At 40.9% G+C, this 19,215-nt stretch overlaps 1 protein-coding gene across 1 annotated transcript in view; it reads left to right on the top strand.

The window, feature by feature from the left end:
- Positions 1-4,096: 4,096 nt before the first annotated feature.
- LOC308671032 (gamma-aminobutyric acid receptor subunit alpha-4-like) overlaps positions 4,097-19,215 on the top strand; it is a gene marked incomplete at both ends in the record, with an annotated part of 91,679 nt that continues 76,560 nt past the window's right edge. Inside the window, 2 exons of the mRNA XM_081332969.1 lie at positions 4,097-4,179; positions 4,433-4,551. Of these exons, the coding sequence (XP_081189095.1) occupies positions 4,097-4,179; positions 4,433-4,551 (202 nt within the window). The remainder of the gene's footprint in view (positions 4,180-4,432; positions 4,552-19,215) is intronic.

The raw sequence follows: 19,215 nt of genomic DNA, 5'->3' as shown, positions 1-19,215 counted from the left end.
TTATCATCTTGAATGAGACCAATGACTGATGTATCATCTGCAAACTTCAGTACTTTAACAGAGAGATCCTTGAAGATGTAGTCATTGGTATATAGAGAAAAGAGTAATGGAGAGAGCACACAGCCCTGGGGGCTCCTTGCTTTAAGTCTATGTCTATAAACAGATACAAGGTGAATCATACAGTGATCAGAGTGTCCCAGAGCTGCTCTTGGTAGAGAGCAATAGGCATCTTTCACTGTAGACAGCAGTGGTCTAAAATATTCTTGCCTCTTGTGAGACAGCTGACATGTCGAATGTATCTTGGTATTTTATGTTCTTTATATAACAATGTATCTTATATAACTGTAATATCAGCTTATAGTTAGTGTACAGGTATGTAAAAGTATGCAGTTTGACGTTCATGAAAAAAGAAGAAAAAAATTATGAAGTTTATAGTGAAAAGTTAGTGTATGTTTGATGTAAGACAAAAGAAGTTGCTGTGAACAAAGGGAAGGACTGCTTTCTCCCTAACAAAGGATGCCTATAGCCGGACTAGGTCACTGGTTTGCCGCTGTTCTGCTGGACTGGGTCTTTGGTTCGCTGCCCATTCACCACTGCTTATCTGGGCTGCTGGGCTGCCTGGCTGGGTCGCTGGTTCACCACCACTCAGTGCCATCTCTCATGTGGGCTGCTGGGCTACCTGGCTGGGTTGCTGGTTCGCTTGCAACTGCCACAAAGCTCTCGGCTCCTGGGTCTATGATTCACCTCCTCTCAGCTGGGATCCTGGGCTGCCTGACTGGGACACTGCTTCACTTCCACTCAGCTGGCCTCTAACTGCCATGAATTCCAGGCTCCTGGGCTGCTGCATTGGTTAATGTTTCACTGGGCAGCCTCTCACTCCAACTGCCTCCAATTGCCTTGAATTTCTAGACCTCCATCTTCCAGGCTCCTGGGCTGCTGGGCTGAGTCAATGGTGTGCTGGACAGTCTCTCAGGTGGGCCACTGCCTGCCTCTTCTTAGCGTGTACTATTTAGACTTCCTTGCAGTTATTACTTGAATTTCTAACTACAATCAAAAGGATCCATTTTAGTCATCTCAAAATATTTTGTGAAAGTTCAGCATGAACCTATGTGGTTAAAAGAAAACCCCACTATTTTCATTGGAACTTCTGGCCAAGTACTATAGTTACCCTATGTTAAATTTGCATATACAGCCACACCCAAATATACTCACACACTTGTATACACTTTGTGCAGCAAGTCTGCTGGCCTTGACATCATGCATTTTTTTGCCCTTCTAGATTTACCACTATACGGCTAGGAGTCAGCCCTGAATACAGACTGCAAGCCAAAAAATTGCTGTTCTTTTTTATGATTTCTTAGATGGGAGAGAGACAGTATGTTGGAGTAAGCAACAGGAAGAACTGAATTTAGCTATCTGGAATTCAACAGAGGAAAATGTTTGCTTTTTTGTGATAAGAATGAGAAATGTTGTTAACCAGCATTTGTTCCCCTGCTGCCACTTATTTAAATCACTTGGAGCTCCTACTCTATATCAAGTTGTACCTATGGACCACTTGGAGGAGAAAGTGGCAGATAGTGAACTAACTCTTCACTTCAATCCTTCCCAAAGTCAACTGCCAACATCTTGCCAGAATGATCACTCTCCACTCTTTCTGCTTATAGTATGCAACAGGTCAGACTGCATTCTCCAGATTGCTAAATCTGGCTCTTGTTCATCCAGGAGCTGATCCCAAATAATGAATATCCAGTTCTGTGCCCCATAAAGCCAGCAATCTTAGTGAATATGAATAAATAATTATTTTCATGGCACAATCAGAGAATCCATGAAGAGTGTTGTATGGGAGACATCCAGATCTGAACAGAATTGGATGAAGTAAATTTCAGAAATAGCATCATTATATGTTTGCTATCCCAAAGGATTTTCAGAAGGCATTTAGATCTCAAAGAAAATTTGGAAGCATTCAAGCATAAGGTGGAATTGAAGGCAATCTAATACATCTCATGGTATATTTTCTTACAATTTCCAGATATCTTGGATCTAAAAGTCCATCAGTTCAGTGGTTATTGTGTAAACCAGTGTTTTTCAAACTTGGTAACTTTAAGATGATGTGGTATAAACCAGTATGTTTACAAGGCCCAAGAATACAGAACACTGTTACACGTATTACTTACAGTAGCAGTAAGCCCTATGGGTATCAGTGGGTATCACTTCTGAATGGTCTTGTGTGGGATTGTGCAATAAAAATCCAATCTCTATGTAGTATTTTTAGTGGCCCAGATAAAACAGTCTGGCATTCTGATTGGAGGAGCCTTTTCTACCAGCTGAGTCCAATAGAATTCTGCTTGCAAGCTTTGATTGAACAAAATTTTTCTTTATTCTTGAAAAGTGGTTGATGAATACCTTGAAGGAACTGTGATACAAATTATTTGGGTCATCAAAATCTGATTTGATAATAGTGAGCAACAATGTAAGGGCACACATGTAACCGATTAGTTCCCTCTCTGTGACTTTGACATTTCTGTGTTTTGTGTTCAGTGACAATTAGCCCAACTGCATACATTGATGGGTTGAGAGACAGTTTTTAACAAAGCAGTTAATTTGCATGATTTTGCATGCTGCCTGCATCCTGTGATGGGGCTTCACTTGTTTGCGTGGCCCAGTTGCTAGTATGCCACACACTAGTGCCATTCCACAGATCGGGGGTTGGGGACCCCTGTTCTAGGCAATTCCCATCCACCCACCCCTGCTCTGAGGACCAATGAAGAATTCAACTTGATATCAGCCAGAAAAAGAAGAAAGACAAAATCTGCAAACCAGCCAGCGAGTGGAGGTGACAGTAATTCATATATTATGAACAGTAGAGTCTTTCAAGAAATGGAAGAGAAGATGTCACTCAGGCTCTCCACTCTGGATTATAAAAAGCTTCATGGCAGCCAAGTTAGATGTTTCCCTGTTTTTGCTGCCATCTGTGGTCAACTGGACTTTTGCAGGCCTGATGTGGTCACCCATAATGCCATTCAAGGAGGTCTGTAGCATCTGGAGCAGAGGAAGGTAGAAGACAAATTAAGTGGGGCAATGTAAAGCCAGGTTGTAGAGAGAGTTGTTAATGATTGTGTTCATTTTAAGTTGGAAGCAAAATTTATCCTCAATTCTGATTATTTAGCATATGGCATATCATATGTGGACTAGCAAAATATATATTGACATTTCATCTTAATCCTGGTTAAAGTAATGTTTAATTCTAGTTAAGGAAAAGATACCGTAGAGTTCTCCTAAAATAGTTGGTAATTTTAAAGAAGCTTCCTAATCCCAGATTGTATTGGTGCTAGTAACTTATTTGGTTATGAGGGGGAAATAAGACACATTTAATAGATACCTTTTCCTTATTATTTCATGAATTAGCTTTATACTGTATTTTTGGTTGCAGGACTTTTCCCTTGGCTTCCTTTATTCACGTGGAAGGGGAATACGTTAAGGGTAATCGTCGAGGCACTCTGCATATGCTCGGAAATTCATTAATGGCTGGTGTTAAGTCGAGATTGATTTTGCCGATCCGCGCAGACAACTTCACGAGGTGATTTTAACCCCAAATTTTGCTAAAGCAGAGAGAAAAAATTTAAACCGAAGCAAAAATGAGATGTGGGAGAGAGATGTAATGGGAATGGGGAGGAGAGAAGGAGGGGCTCCAGGAAGAGGTGGGGTTTGACAGCCTGGGATCCCCCAAAGAGCGAAGGGAAAGGACTCGCAGGCGAGGAACTGGTGTGCGCGCTCGGGCGCTAACCTGCCTCGGCTCCGGGGACGCCGAAAAGATGTAGCTTAGCTTGAGGAACGGGCCCTACTTTTTCCTCCTCGTTCTTCTCCGGGCTTTTGCCTTTCGGCGTGTACCAGATCGTTGTCTAGGCGGGCTCCGGGCTGGAAGAACGTGCGTACCGGTGTCGGGATCGTCCGCCCCTCCTCTCCTTCCCCCGCCCCGCCCGCTCTTTCCTTCTCCGCTCCCCCCCTTTCCTTCTTCAGCGGCCGGGTGATCTCCTCTCTGGAAGAGGCGTTTAGCGACGTGAAACGCGCAACCAGGCTTAAAGTATGGCAAGCGAAGATGGTTTCTGCCAAGGAGCCAACGATCGCTATGTTTTCGGGTCTGTCGATCATCTTCGTACACTTCCTGTGCTGGGCAACCTGGTAAGCGCTCTATTTCTCGCTTCGCTTCTTTGCCTTCTTCCGCCGCCGCTGCTTTCCAGTTTCCTTCCACCTGTACCTGATGCCCAGAATCGGGGACAGGGGGTGGGTGGTGGCAGAGAATTAGGAGTGGGCGCGAACCAGGGAGGCAAGGATGCGTCCCCCTTCTCCCGATGGCGGCGGTCTTATCTCGTTTCCTTTCCTGATTTCGTATGCGTAGCCCCAGGCTTCACGCTTCGTTTCCTTCGACTTCCAGTCTCACCGCGCACCCGGGACAGCTCAGAAAGGAAGAGAAATTACGGCCGGAGAATTTTACACGCATCCTGGACCGTCTCCTGGATGGCTATGACAACAGGCTGCGTCCTGGATTTGGGGGTATGGTTCATGCCTGCGGTCCTTGCTGTCTGCCTCTGTTTCTTAATTTGGGGGGGGGGGGAAGAAATGTGATTCAGGGATTCTACAGCGCCTTTGAAAATAGAACCGAAAGTAATTGTGATCTTTGCATTTTCCCCCAACCCCTTGTTGAGATGTGGCAGCCAAGGGGACTGGCTGAACCTTTCTCTTCTTGCTCCCACTGATGAATTTGAAGAGGGGAAAAAAAAGATAAGAGATCCTGCTAGTTCCTTCTCCCAGAACTCCTCAGTTATGGTACCTGCTCCTCCAATGCCTGGAAAGCCAGGGACACCATTGAACTGAATTCCATGTATTTAATACCAGGAGGAACTTTTCCTCTTCCAACTCATACCCCTCGGTGAGCTAAACACAGCAAGTGACTCCCAAATACCAGGCAGATTTGATGCCAATTCACATGCCACTTTTCTCCTCCTCTCAGCTTCTTTCTTTCTTTCTTTCTTTCTTTCTTTCTTTCTTTCTTTCTTTCTTTCTTTCTTTCTTTCTTTCTCTCTCTCTCTCTCTCTCTCTCTCTCTCTCTGTGTGTGTGTGTGTGTGTGTGTGTCTGTCTATACACAGACACACAAATACACACACACACACACACACACCACCCATCTTGTGGATCTTGTCCACTGGGAGCTGGGAGAAGTTGGGAGTGGGTTGTCTGGATTGTGCCACTTTGTGGGCAGCTATTGCTCGACATTCTGTGAAAGTAGAACAAGTGCAGCTGTTGCTTCTTGGTGAAAAACACACCTGTGTGCTCTAGTCCTCTAGTAGTGACAGCAGGGAGGAAATATGTAAACAGCCCAAGGCTTGAGATCTTGCACCTGCATCTGATTTATTCTTGGCAGCCATATTCACTTTCAAAGCCCCCATCTTTTGCAATTTATAGCAGCAGAAAGTGTATAACACCCCCACTTGCCCTTTTTAGCAACATCCATGCTTTCCATGGATGTAGAGATCTTGAAAGAATCTCTTATGTATCTCAGTTACTGGTTTCCTCCCAGATATTTCTACTCTGCTATTCTCACTGCCCAGCATCTGGACTTCACAGTTTTGGTGGCTAACTCAGAATTGATCCATGGCCAGCTTTGTGGATAGAAGAGATACAACTTAGAGTAATGACCCAAAGAGGGTCTAACAGCTTGTAGTATCACTTTAATTTCTGAGAGGTTGGTTCAAGCATTTCTTTCTCACCAGAGATTGGTATCTGTGAAAATGTAGGAGGAAGCCATCTTCCTGGGAACTACTTAGCTGACATTGTAAGAAGACTTAGTCCAAGCTTGTTCCCTGAAAAAAATGCGTTCCTTTCTTTGAGTGTTTAGTTTAGACATGTGACTTATTTACAAAAGCAACTATTCAACCAATTTCCATATACATATCCTGTTATCTACGACAGAAACTGTATAACCTGCTTATTTCAATATGATTTGAGAGACCTGGATTTTCCTTTTCATCCATTTAAGGATGGGCAGGATAGATACAGCTAATCTTATCAAAACACCATAGAGAATTGGTTCCTTAAATTCAGTTGGGCTTTTCTATTGTCTTCTGTGTATTTTTGTCTTGAATGTGTACGTTCTATTCTTCCCCATGTATTTGTTTATCCTATGTGTTTAGATGGTAACCACTGTGTGATGCCTCTGATTTTGCCAGCTTCTATTAAAGCGAGACTGTCTTTTCCAGTCTAATAACTTCCCAATGGATTAAGTCTACAAATCCTCATATTGATTCAGAGTTATGGGAACTGTAGTCTGGAGGTTTTTGATTGGAGAAAGAAATTAACTTTTTTAAGTTAGGGAAACCTCTTTAGCAGGAAGACAGAAATGCTGCCAGGATTGAAATGTATCAGTCATTTGCTTTTTGACTCTAGAAGGAAAGGGGACTTGCATTTATAGTTTGGGACCAACAGTTCTTTGTATCTTATGATAAATTGGTTTGGGAAATATGAGTAGAATTTTAAAAGCATTTTGTTATGCACCGTAGAAGATGCTTCAAAATGACTGGGGGAAATGAAGAGGAAATAAGCAAAATTGCTACTTGGTCCAAATGCATAGGAAGAGTGCTGTTCTATCCAGATGGACTGGAAAAGGATCCCTGCTGACTTCAGTGGAAATTACATGTGGGTGAAAAAATTTCTGATTCTCAAACTGGTGCCTGTCAGTTCTGTAAATTACAACTCAAGTCAGTGGCTATGTAAGATTAGTGAGAGGCTTTATATCTCCATAATGAGGGCTAGATTATGTTAGAAATTGCTACTGAGGAAATGGTCAGTCTGTGAGCCATATGTAGGTCAGAAAGAGAAATCCCATCTGCACGGTGAACAAAATCAGATATATAGGCAACTCAACTTTAAATTTTAAGTTTGGTAGAGGACAGTTTAATCACTTCAGACATATATATTTTCTTCAATAATCACAGCCTAGGGCAGGGGTGTCAAACTCAATTTCATTGAGGGCTGCATCAGCATTGTGGTTGCCCTTGGGGGGGTCAGGCAGCAGTGGCCAGGGTAGGCATGACCTACTGGGTGGGCATGGTTAGAGTGCATGTGGCCTACTGGGTGGCCATGGCCAGCTCTACATCATTCACGTCAAGGGTGCCTATAGTGGTCTGGGCAGGAGTGGGACAGATTTGAGGGTCTCTGGCAGAAGGGGGTGGATCGGGGCAAGTACCAAGGCATGGTCCACTGGAGGAGCCTCACTGTTCCTCTCAGGCCATGCAGGGGAGCTGGACAGTGGCACGGGGTGCCCGGAGCTCTGGGCTGAAGAAGTCAAATGCCCAGCCCTCAAGGACCCATGACACTAAGCCCAGCCCCACTTCTGCAAGGGGGTGCCCAGCTGCACTTACCTCCTTCTCAAGGCTGTTGCTGCTGTGCTTGCTCTCCTTAGCCAAGTTGTTCATGATGGGTACGAGGGCAAAGTCAGAGGGAGGCCCACTCCCTTTCCATGTGAGGAGACCTGGCTTTGTATCCAAAGCTTCCTTAGCAATAGGTTGGGAGACCCCCAGGATAGGCCAGGAAGAGGGGGCAAGGGGATGGTGAAAGGGCAGCAGGGAAGGACTAAGGCAGAACTTCCCTCAGACTCACTCACTCCCTTCCTTCCTTCCTTCCTTCCTTCCTTCCTTCCTTCCTTCCTTCCTTCCTTCCTTCCTTCCTTCCTTCCTTCGAGAACAGAGTGGTGGGAAAATATTTGAGATGAGGGAGGGAGAAAAACAGGCAAGAAACGCAGCTGGGGAGGTGTCTCCTTTCGTGAGGAATGAAGAAATGCACCATTGCCTGGAAGTGGCCAGCACATGGCCCTCACCTACTTCACGTATCCGGCTTGGTGGGCTCTGGGGGAGGGGATGCCATGAGCAGCGTGAGAGTCGACGTTACCTGCACAATGCTTCTCAGCCTCCAGCCTGCCCAGTTTCGGCAGGCAGCGGGGCACTCTTTTCCCAGTGCTGAGAGGCTGTGCCAGGTGGTGCAAAGCATAATGTAGGCAGCGGGGTGCTCTCCTCACAGCGCTGAGAGGCTGAGCTGGGTAGCACAAATATGAAGAGAAGCACAACACTGCCCAGTCCCCAGCCTACCCAAAGTAGGCAGGGCCATGTGCTAGCCACTTCCGGGTAATGGTGCATCTCTTCATTCCTCACAAAGGGTGATACCTCCCCAGTGTGTGCCCAGAGGGCAGAGCTGATGCGGCAAGGGCCAGTTCCTTGCTGTTTCCAGACAGCATTGTGGAGCTAAGACTGAATGTGTTTCAGTATAGATGCCACCATGAAATTGTACATTGGCTCCTGGTCAGCCTGGGCTGGGGCCAAGGCAGCCGGGGCCATTCCCTCACTGTTTCCAGGATGGCTTCGTGGGCCACATGAAACCACTTCATGGGCCAGATCTGGCCCTGGGCCTTGTGTTTGACATGTCTGGCCTATGGTCTTGGGGTAATAGGAAGTGCTACCAACCCAACTATTTAGACATTATTTGTCTCCTTCTAATATAATTTTTTCCCTTAGAAATATAAAACTGTTTTCTACTTGGATATCCTAAGGATGTTTCAGGACTATTTAGATTAGTAATTCCTGTCAGATGTTGTCTGATGCTGTGGCTTTCCTTCCTGTGCTTCACTGCAGAATACCCAAGGGAAATGTTTAAGAAATTGAAAGTTTAAATCTGCCATCTGAATGACCAGTAACCTTTTGCTGGATGCACATCCTGTTTGATGTGCCTGTGATAAAAGAGGTCAGCCCCAACTATATTCTGAATTGACTTGCACAATTGTTGCTTGGTATATCTAAAAAGTGTTTTTTCAAAAGGCAACTGGACTGTTGTTTTTTTCTTGAGATAGAAAACCAAAAACAGTCCAACTGCCTTTTGAAAAAGCACTTTTTAGACAACTATGACCTTGATGACCAAAACAATTGCTTGGTATACTTTCAAGAGTAGTTCAATCCAGATAATGGAGTTTGATTAGATTAAACTAGGATGGTTAAAAAGTCTTCATCTATCCAAAGATCACATGAGTAGGAAAATATCCACACTGCTGGCTCAAACAACAAATCAGTGAACATCTTGATGCAAACAAAGTCATCACTAAAAGTAAACATGGGTTTGTCAAAAACAGATCATGCCAGACAAATCTTATTGCATTCTTTGACCAAGTGACAAAATTAGTGGACCAGAGGAATGCTGTAAATATAATTTACTTGGACTTCAGTAAGGCATTTGATAAATTAGATCACAACCTACTACTTGATAAGATAGAAAAATGTGGGTTAGATAGCATCACCACCAGATGGATTCGTAGCTGGCTGACAGGCCGTACTCAGCGTATGGTCCTCAATGGAACTGCATCTACATGGAAGGAAGTTTGTAGTGGGGTACCCCAGGGCTCTATTCTGGGCCCAGTGCTCTTCAACATCTTCATCAATGATTTGGATGAGGGGATAGATGTGGAACTCACCAAATTTGCAGATGACACCAAGCTGGCAGGAATAGCCAATACTCCAGAAAATAGGCTTAAAATACAGGAGGTTCTGGACAGACTCGAACACTGGGCGCTATCTAACAAAATGAAATTCAATGGTGAAAAAAGTAAGGTTCTACATTTAGGCAGGAAAAATCAAATGCACAGATATAGTATAGGTGGTAGCTTGTAAGCCGCCCTGAGTCTTCAGAGAAGGGCGGGATATAAATGGAATTAAAATAAAAAAAAATAAATAAATAGTAGTAACTGTGAGAGAGATCTTGGAGTCCTAGTGGACAATCACTTCAATATGAGCCAGCAGTGTGCTGCAGCTGCCAAAAAAGCCAACACAGTGCTAGGCTGCATTAACAGAGGGATAGAATCAAGATCACATGAAGTACTAATACCACTTTACAATGCCTTTGTAAGGCCACACCTGGAATACTGCATCCAGTTTTGGTCACCACAATGTAAAAAAGATGTTGAGACTCTAGAAAGGGTACAGAAAAGAACAACAAAGATGATTGGGGGACTGGAGGCTAAAACATACAGGGAACGGTTGCTGGAATTGGGTATGTGTAGTTTAACCAACAGAAGGGTGAGGGGTGACATGATAGCAGTGTTCCAATATCTCAGGGGCTGCCACAAAGAAGAGGGAGTCAGGCTATTCTCCAAAGCACCTGAAAGCAGGACAAGAAGCAACGGATGGAAACTAGTCAAGGAGAGAAGCAACCTAGAACTAAGAAAAAACTTCCTGACAGTTAGAACAATTAACCAGTGGAACAACCTGCCTCCAGAAGTGGTGAATGCTCCAACACTGGAAGTTTTTAAGAGGAGACTGGATAGCCATTTGCCTGAAATGGTATAGGGTTTCCTGCCTGAGCAGGGGGTTGGACTAGATGACCTCCAAGGTCCCTTCCAACTTCTTCTTCTTATAATTATTATATTTAAGTGATTATCCACTAGGATTCCAAGATCCCTCTCACAGTTACTACTATTGAGTGACATATCACCTATACTGTACCTGTGCATTTGATTTTTCTTCCCTAAATGTAGAACCTTACTTTTTTCACCATTGAATTTCATTTTGTTAGATAGTGCCCAATGTTCAACTCTGTCAAAATCCTAGTTGACCAGCGAAATGCTGTGGAGATAGTATACTTAGACTTTAGCAAGGCATTCAACAAAGTAGACCACAACTTACTTCTTGGTAAGCCAGAGATATGTGGCATAGACAGCATCACCACCAGATGAATTTGTAACTGGCTGACAAACGATACTCAATGAGTCCTCCTTAATGGTACTACATCTACATGGAGGGAAGTAAGCAGTGGGATACCACAAAGTTCTGTCTTAGACCCAATACTCTTCAATATTTTCATAAATGACTTAGATGAGGGAATACATGGGGAACTCATCAAATCTGAAGATGCTACTAAGCTGGCAGGAATAGCCAACACCCCAATACTGCAACATGATAGCAGTATTCCAGTATTTCAGGGATTGCCACAAAGAAGAGGGGGTCAAATTTTCCAAAACAACAGAGGGCAAGAGAAGAAACAATGGATGGAAACTAATCAAGGAGAGAAGTAACTTGGAATTATGGAAAACATCCTAACAGTGAGAACAAATAACCAGTGGAAGTGCTTGCCTTCAGAGGTTGTGGGTGCTTTATTACTGGACATATTTAAGAAAAGACTGGACAGCCACTTGTCTGAAATGTTATAGGGTCTCCTGCTTGAAGACCTCCAAGTCCCTTCCAGTTCTATTCTAAATTGAATTAAATTGATATCAGAGAAGTGTTACATATTGTCTGAGATGTTCTAAAGTTGGACTATGTTCATATAGTTAAGAATTGTTTATTGTCTAGGCCTTATGACTCATTTCAAAAGTAATGTAGAATACATTTTTAAAAGATAAACTCCCTTTTATAGAGATTGGTTTGATCAAAATATTGACCTAGACTCAATATTTAGTAAGTGCAGGAGCCAAGTGATGCTCCAAGTGACTTAATATCATTGAGCAAATTACATACTATTTGTCATTTGGTTTATGAGAATATGATGTGACTGACTCAAATTCCATAATTCATGTCATTTGGGCAATGGTGTCATGATAAATACAACAACATTGTAGCTTCTGGGCACCTACATAGAAATTAAATAGGAAATGTTAAACTGCTAAATGAATAAGGATTTTTTCCCCACAAGCCTCTTTTAGAGGAGTATGTGAATTCTGATTTAAGATATTATACGAGATTTACTGCACTCCTCCATCAACAGATTCCTATAATTAATTTTTTTTTATTGAAAAGTTTTAAAATACATTTTATCTTTAACAATCCCCCCCTCCCCCTCCCCAACCTATCCCTCCCTACCCCTCCCCCCCTTTCCCCCCTCCCCCCCCGACTTCCCAGAGCTAAGTACAGAGTATAAAAACAAAGAACAATCATAAACATCCATATGCTACCAACAATAAATTCTTAAATCTATCACTCTCTAGCTCATATAAAATAACTACAAGCAATATTAATATTACATATAAAAAGAAAGAAAAAAGAAAAAAAAGAAAGGAAGACTTATTCAAATGCTAAGTGAAACTTTTTAGTCCCATATTTCTTCTGAATATATTCAATCCATTTTTCCCACTCCATAATATAACGTTCTTGCGAATGATCTTTCAAATAAGCCGAAATCTTTGCCATTTCTGCCAGGTCAGAAACCTTTAAAGTCCATTCTTCTATAGTCGGCAGCTCCTCCTTCTTCCAATACTGACCTATTAAAAGTCTTGCTGCTGTAACTAAATTTAACATCAACTTAGTGTCCACAACAGTAGCACCTGTAATTATACCCAACAAAAAAAATAGCAGACAAAACTTTATCTTTTGCTTGAAGATCTTCTGCATATTCCACCAAATTTTTATCCAAAAAGCCTTGACCTTTTTACAAGTCCACCATATGTGAAAATATGTTGCATCTTCACCACCACACCTCCAGCATTTTGGCTGATAATTCGGATACATACTTGCAAGCTTTTTAGGATCTAAATGCCATCTATAAAACATTTTATAAAAGTTCTCTCTTAAGTTTTGAGCTTGTGTAAATTTTACGTTCCTCACCCAGATCTTTTCCCACGTATCCATTGTAATAACTTCTTGGATGTTCTGGGCCCATTTTATCATACAGTCTTTAACCAATTCTGTTTCTGAATCAATTTCTATCAATGCAAGATATATCCGTTTGATATGTGCTGGACCCTGATTTCTAATTTGCTTTATCAAATTTTCATCAGTCATTGCAAAACCAGTTTTCTGATCTTCTTTCCACCTGGCCCGTAATTGAGTATATTGAAACCAGGTTTGAACAATCTTCTCATCTCGCAAGAAATTATACGATTTTAAACACCATACACTTCTTTCCAAGCTTAAAATCTCTTTATACGTAGTCACGTCATGCTTAAAACCAACATTTATGTTTTCTATTGCGTGTTTTGGAATAGCCCACAATGGTATCTTGCAGTCTAGCTTGTATCTATACTTTTTCCAAACTCTCAACAATGCCTGTCTTAAAATATGCACTTTAAACACATTATCTACCTTCTTATCATACAACAAATATGCATGCCAGCCAAATAACAAGTCGTGGCCCTCAAGATTTAATAATCTCTCTTGTGTCAAATTAATCCAATCACTTATCCCTGCTAATGCAGCAGCTTCATAATATAATTTAAGATTGGGCATTTTAAGACCACCTCTTTCACGAGTATCCTGCATAATCTTAAGTTTAACTCGTGGCCTTTTCCCTGCCCAAACAAATTTATTGATACCCCGTTGCCATTCTTCCAAATTAGAATCTTTCTTAAGAACCGGTATCATTTGAAATAAGAATAAAAATTTAGGCAGGACATTCATTTTCAGTGCTGCGATTCTTCCCAACAAAGACAATTGCAATTTTTCCCAACTCTCCATTTCTTTTTGAATTTTACCCCATAGTTTTTCATAGTTATTTTTATGTAACTTTGTATTAGAGGGTGACAAAAACACCCCCAAATATTTGACCCTTTTAACAATCTCAAATCCAGTTAATCCTTCTAAAAGAGCCTTTTGCGATACTGTCATATTTTTGGCCAGAATTTTAGTTTTTTGTGCATTAACTTTAAATCCAGAAACCCTCCCATATTGCCTTATTATCTCCATCAGGTCCACAACAGAATTTTCTGGCTGGGTCACTGTAACAACCAGATCGTCTGCGAACGCCCTCAATCTATAATCCTGATCTCTAATTTGAATACCCTTAATTTTTCCGGAGTTCCGAATTTTTATCAATAATATCTCCAATGTTAAAACAAATAATAAAGGTGATAACGGACACCCTTGTCTTGTGCCCTTCTCAATATTACATGCTTCAGTCAAACTATTGTTAACTATTATTCGGGCCGTTTGTTTTTGATATAATGCCCTAATAGGTTGCAAAAATTTATCCCCAAAATTCATTTTATCTAAAACTTTCATCAAAAATTGCCAATTCAATTGATCAAAAGCTTTTTCAACATCTAAGAAAATTAGCGCCGCAGGGATCTGGTTGTTCCTTTCCAAAAACTCTAACACATCAACTATATGCCTCACATTATTTTTCATTTGCCTACCACTAATAAACCCAGTTTGATCCCCATGAATCACCTGTTGCAGAACCCTCATCAGTCTGTTAGCCAACACCTTAGCAAATATTTTATAATCTGTATTTAGAAGTGATATCGGTCTATAATTTTTAACTTGAGTAGCATCTTGATCTTCCTTCGGAATCAAAGAGATAAAAGCAGTTCTCCAAGATGGAGGCACCTTTCCCCCTCTCTGAATTGACTGAAACAGTTCCTCTAACGGCTTTATCAACTCCATTTGTAAATTTTTATAGTAAACCGCAGTCAAACCATCCGTACCTGGCGCTTTATCCAACTTCAATTCCTTAATTGCTATAAGAATTTCTTCTTCTGTTATCAACTGGTTAATCTCCTCTTTTTGTACTTGCGTAAGAACCGGGATGCTAGCATTCTCCAAATATACATCAATGTCTTTTTCATTAATCTTTTCCTTAGCATATAATTTAGAATAAAAATCCACAAAGGCTTCCTTAATAAGATCCTGTTGAAACACAACCTTTCCCTTATGTTCAATTTTATCTATATTAGAAGCCCTTTGCTTTTTCCTTAGTCTATAAGCTAGCCATCTACCTGGCTTATTAGCATTGCAAAAAGTATTATGCCTAGCAAACCGCAAGTTGGTTGCCACTTGATCAGCCATCAATTTATCGAATTGTCCTCTTAATAGCTTAATAACTTCCTTAGTCTTTACATCCGATGGATTCAAAATTAAGACCTTTTCTTTTTCCCTAATTTCATTCTCCAGTTCTTTCCTTCTGGCTTCCAAAGTACGTCTGTATTTATTATTCATATATATCAACACCCCTCTCATATAGGCCTTGCTAGCATCCCAAACCATGTCCATAGAAGTATCCTTATTCATATTAATTTCAAAAAAATCCTTCATCCGCTGCTTACATTCTTCCACATTTCTCTGATTTCTAAACAAATTCTCATTTACGCGCCACGAGCGCCTATCCCTATTGTCCTTATTGATCTCTAACCAAACTGGACTGTGATCCGAAATAGTCCTTGCACAAATCTTTACCTTCTTAATCCTAGAAAAAAAATCATTAGTCAACAAAATAAAATCAATCCTAGAAAAAGATTGATGTCTGTCAGAAAAAAAAGTATAATCCTTTTCACGTAGGTGTATGTCACGCCAGATATCTCTCAATTCCAAGTCGTCCTTCATTTCAAAAAAAGATTTAGGCAATCTGGCATGACTCGGAGCACGCTTAAAAGAACCCGCCTTGTCCATCTGTACATCCAATACACCATTCCAGTCCCCCATAAAAATAAACGATTTATAATCCAATTGAGTGAGCTTTGTATGAAGTGAACTAAAAAAATCCGCTTGTTGTTGATTAGGAGCATACAGTCCAACTAAAAGCGTTTTTTTACCTTCTAACAACAAATCTATCATAACATATCTTCCTTGCGTATCTGCTTCAATTAATTCCGCTGTTAGAGTACTTTTGACGTAGACAACCACTCCATTTTTCTTATTCATCGCAGAAGCAACAAATTGCGTGCCCAACCTTGAGTTCGATAAATACTTTTGGTCCATAACCCTAATATGCGTTTCTTGCAAACATATAACATCAATCTTAAATTGTTTTAAATATTGAAAAACTTTCTTTCTCTTCTGTGGTGAATTTAATCCATTGACATTCCAGGTTAGGAATTTAGTCGCCATGCGTGGCATCCCGAAGCTTTTGAAGCACATCTTTAATAGCCCCTATATTTTCTTTGGGCCGCGCTCCTCCCACAGCTTCACTATAAGTACGCTTTGAGAATTCCATAAACTTCTGCTGGTCTTGCTCTTGTACTTGTCTTGCTCGTTTTACAGCGGCGCGCGTCAACCTCTGCTCTCCAGCAGCCACCAATGAAGCTGTAGTTTGATCCCCTCCAGCACCATTCTCCTCTGTTTGTCCCTCGTCAGCCTCTTGAGGTTTTCCCTCTCCAGATCCCTTTGCTGCTTCCAGGAGTGATAGTGGGGTTGCTTTTAAAACATTGTTATAAAAATCACGCGCCTGAGTCACAGTAACCAGACGGTATCTTTTACCTTCGTACATCACCACCAGTCCAACTGGAATCTCCCATCTAAACTTGATATCACGTTGCTTAAGTTCCTGTACGAGGAATGCAAAATCCTTCCTTCTCCTTAAAATCTTTGGAGGAATCTCTTTTAGAACCAGAACTTCTTGCTCAGCAACCACAACTTTAGTATCATAAGCAGCTTGAATAACTTCATCTCTAGTTGCTCTCTTTGTAAAATAGACCACCACATCTCTAGGTAGCTTCCTCTGCCTTGCAATCCATGAGTTTACACGAAAAGCTTTATCCATACATCCCTCTATTTCAGATGCTGGCTGGCCCAATACTGCTTCCAAAGCCTCAGAAATCAGCTGCTTTAGGTCTTCTTTAGGATTCTCTTTTAAGCCCCTGATTCTTATAGCATACTGCATCTGATGATACTGAACAAGACTCAATTCTCCGTCCATTTTGTCCCTTAAATTTTCATTCTCCAGTACCTTTACTTCTAATATAGTGTTCTTTTGACTAAGATCCTCCATTTTTTCTTCCAAACATTGCACACATTCAGCCACGCTTTCCACTGTAGACAAGATGTCTACCCTCATTGCACTAAACTTCTCGTTAAGCTTCTCTTCCATCCTCTCCTCCAATTTCTCCATTCTCTCCTCCAATTAATTTTTTAGTTTCATTTTGTAAAGAGTTCTTGCACAAACTCTAGAACAGTTTGAGACCCGTTTAATATTGACTTTACCCCAATTGATTCAATATTGATAGTTCTTTATTGGAGAAACTTGAGCATAAAGGAATACATCTTTTTAAAATTGACTAAGAATTAAACCAGAACATTTAAAAATGTATTTAAAATGAAGAAAAGAAATCTTCCAATATTTGAGGGACTGTCACAGAGAAGAAGGGGGCCAACCTATTCTCCAAAGCATCTGAAGGCAGGACATGAAGTAATGGATGGAAGCTTATCAAAGAGAGAACAAATGAAGAACCAAGGAGAAACTTCCTGACAGAACAGTTAATCAGTGGAATGGCTTATCTCCACGGGTGCTCCCTTGTTTGTGGGTGCTCCATCGCTGGAGAAGAGATTGGACAGCCATATATCTGGAATAGTAGGGTCTCCTGCTTGAGCAATGGGTTGGACTAAAAGACCTCCAAGTCCCTACCAGGTCTGTTAGTCTGTGTTTTGTAACTTCTAGAACACACATTTGCAATTATAATTGGCCAGAAGGCTAAACTGAAATGTTTACAGAGGTGCCAGCATAACAGCAGATGAACAAACTGTGTAGCTGAAAGAAGTTCTTGATACTAAATGTTTTTTATATTTTTGTACATTAGTATCTATCCATACATTTAAATTTTATGCACTATGATTATAGAACCAGTTATGCTTGGAAGAACAAGAGAAATGTAACAAATAAACAATCCATTTATATTTAAAATGTATATTTTGAAGGGACTGATTTGGGTATGTTGATATTGAAAGTAAAAAAGCTAAGCAACTCTATTCCTTACTTGGCAAGAATATTTAGAAGGCCTTCTTGCTTTCTCCTAAACTGCTCATTATTGTGTTATGCTTCTGTACTTTGGAACTGGATTTTACAGCTCATGTGGACATATAAACAGTAAAATAAATATTACCTCCAGAAATATTTAGACATTTAATTCTGGATTCTTTTAGCATAAATAATGTAAGGTACTAATACCTTTGAAATGAGCCATTGTAAGAACATAGTGTAAGAATAAGCTTCTACAATAGACTGTTATATAACTTGGTAACTTTAAGAATAGACTTCAACTCCTGAATTCCCCAGTCAACATTTGAAGTCTATACATTTTAAAGTGGCAAGTTTGAAAAACACTGGTTTATTCCATCATCCTTTTTGTTTGATTTTTACAAGCCAATATATATATATATAAGGCATGTGGGGTTCTGTGGTTTCACAGATTCAAGGATAATGCATGGTAAAAAAAAATATCTATAGATACACAAGGTACTAACATTAATTTGCACAGAAAATAAAATTCTGAGTAACATGCGAGAAATGAAATGAGGTTGATCACTCTTTCAGGCAGCTGTCCAGCCTGAGAAACTGGATTAGTCAAGGGACTGCAAAACAAGTATGGAAGTATTAATTGCAAGTTGATTCCTTCTTCAGGTTGACAGTGATAGAAATTATTACCATCTGTCTCTTGGTTGGAAACCTTGGCAAAATCAGGTGCTATTTTTAGCACTGTCCTTTTTGGACAGGTGTCCCAATCATGAATCTGGCCCATTACCATCTTTCTTTCTGTCTTCAGATGGTAGGCTGAGTGTTGAAGAAGAATAAAAATACAGTTTGTCCTCTACTTTCTACAGGTGACCTTTCTAAGTCAGGAATTAGAAAGATGTCACTGGTTGCTTTCAAATATTCTTGTATTGGTTTATTCAAGGAAGTCTCATCACAGGCCTGCAATACATTTTCTTATGGTTTGTTGAAAATGTTGTAGTATATTGTGTTTGGAGAGCTCACTAAGACTTGCACCATCATGATTTACAAGTTGCAGGAGTTAGGTCCCTAATTCATGCTAAGTAAAGCACTAATTGTCTCTCAGAGGTAAACTTGCAAGGCCTCTGTTGTGTCAGGATGATTTCCTACCAGAACTCCCTGCAGACATTAAGTACAACTTCAGCTTTGGCAGTTTGGCACCAGGTAGAATTTCTATAGCATAGTCAGTAGGTCTATGGGGAGGAAATTCATCTGAGCCCTTTTTGCTAAATGCATCTCTGAGGTCTCAGTATTCATTGGGGATGACAGGAAGGTCCTTCCCCTGAATGACAGCCCATAGTTTGTGTTTCAGGGTAGTCGCTTTTATAAGTTATTCTTGGGTGCAAGAGGAGCAGTTCATCAAAAACTTTAACAGTTCTTTCCTTCTATTCACATAAGGGTTCTACTTTTTTAGCCAGGCTAGCCCTAGAACTAGGGGTCTTTCCATCCTGGGTACTACTGTGAAGCTGAAGACTTCTGAATGGGCCCCCATC

The sequence above is a fragment of the Vipera berus genome (assembly GCF_964194415.1).
Source record: "Vipera berus genome assembly, chromosome: 7".
In the NCBI taxonomy this organism is placed as follows: Eukaryota; Metazoa; Chordata; class Lepidosauria; order Squamata; family Viperidae; genus Vipera; species Vipera berus.
The sequence above is the reverse complement of the archived record's forward strand: the minus strand, read 5'-3'. Positions and strand labels throughout refer to the sequence as shown.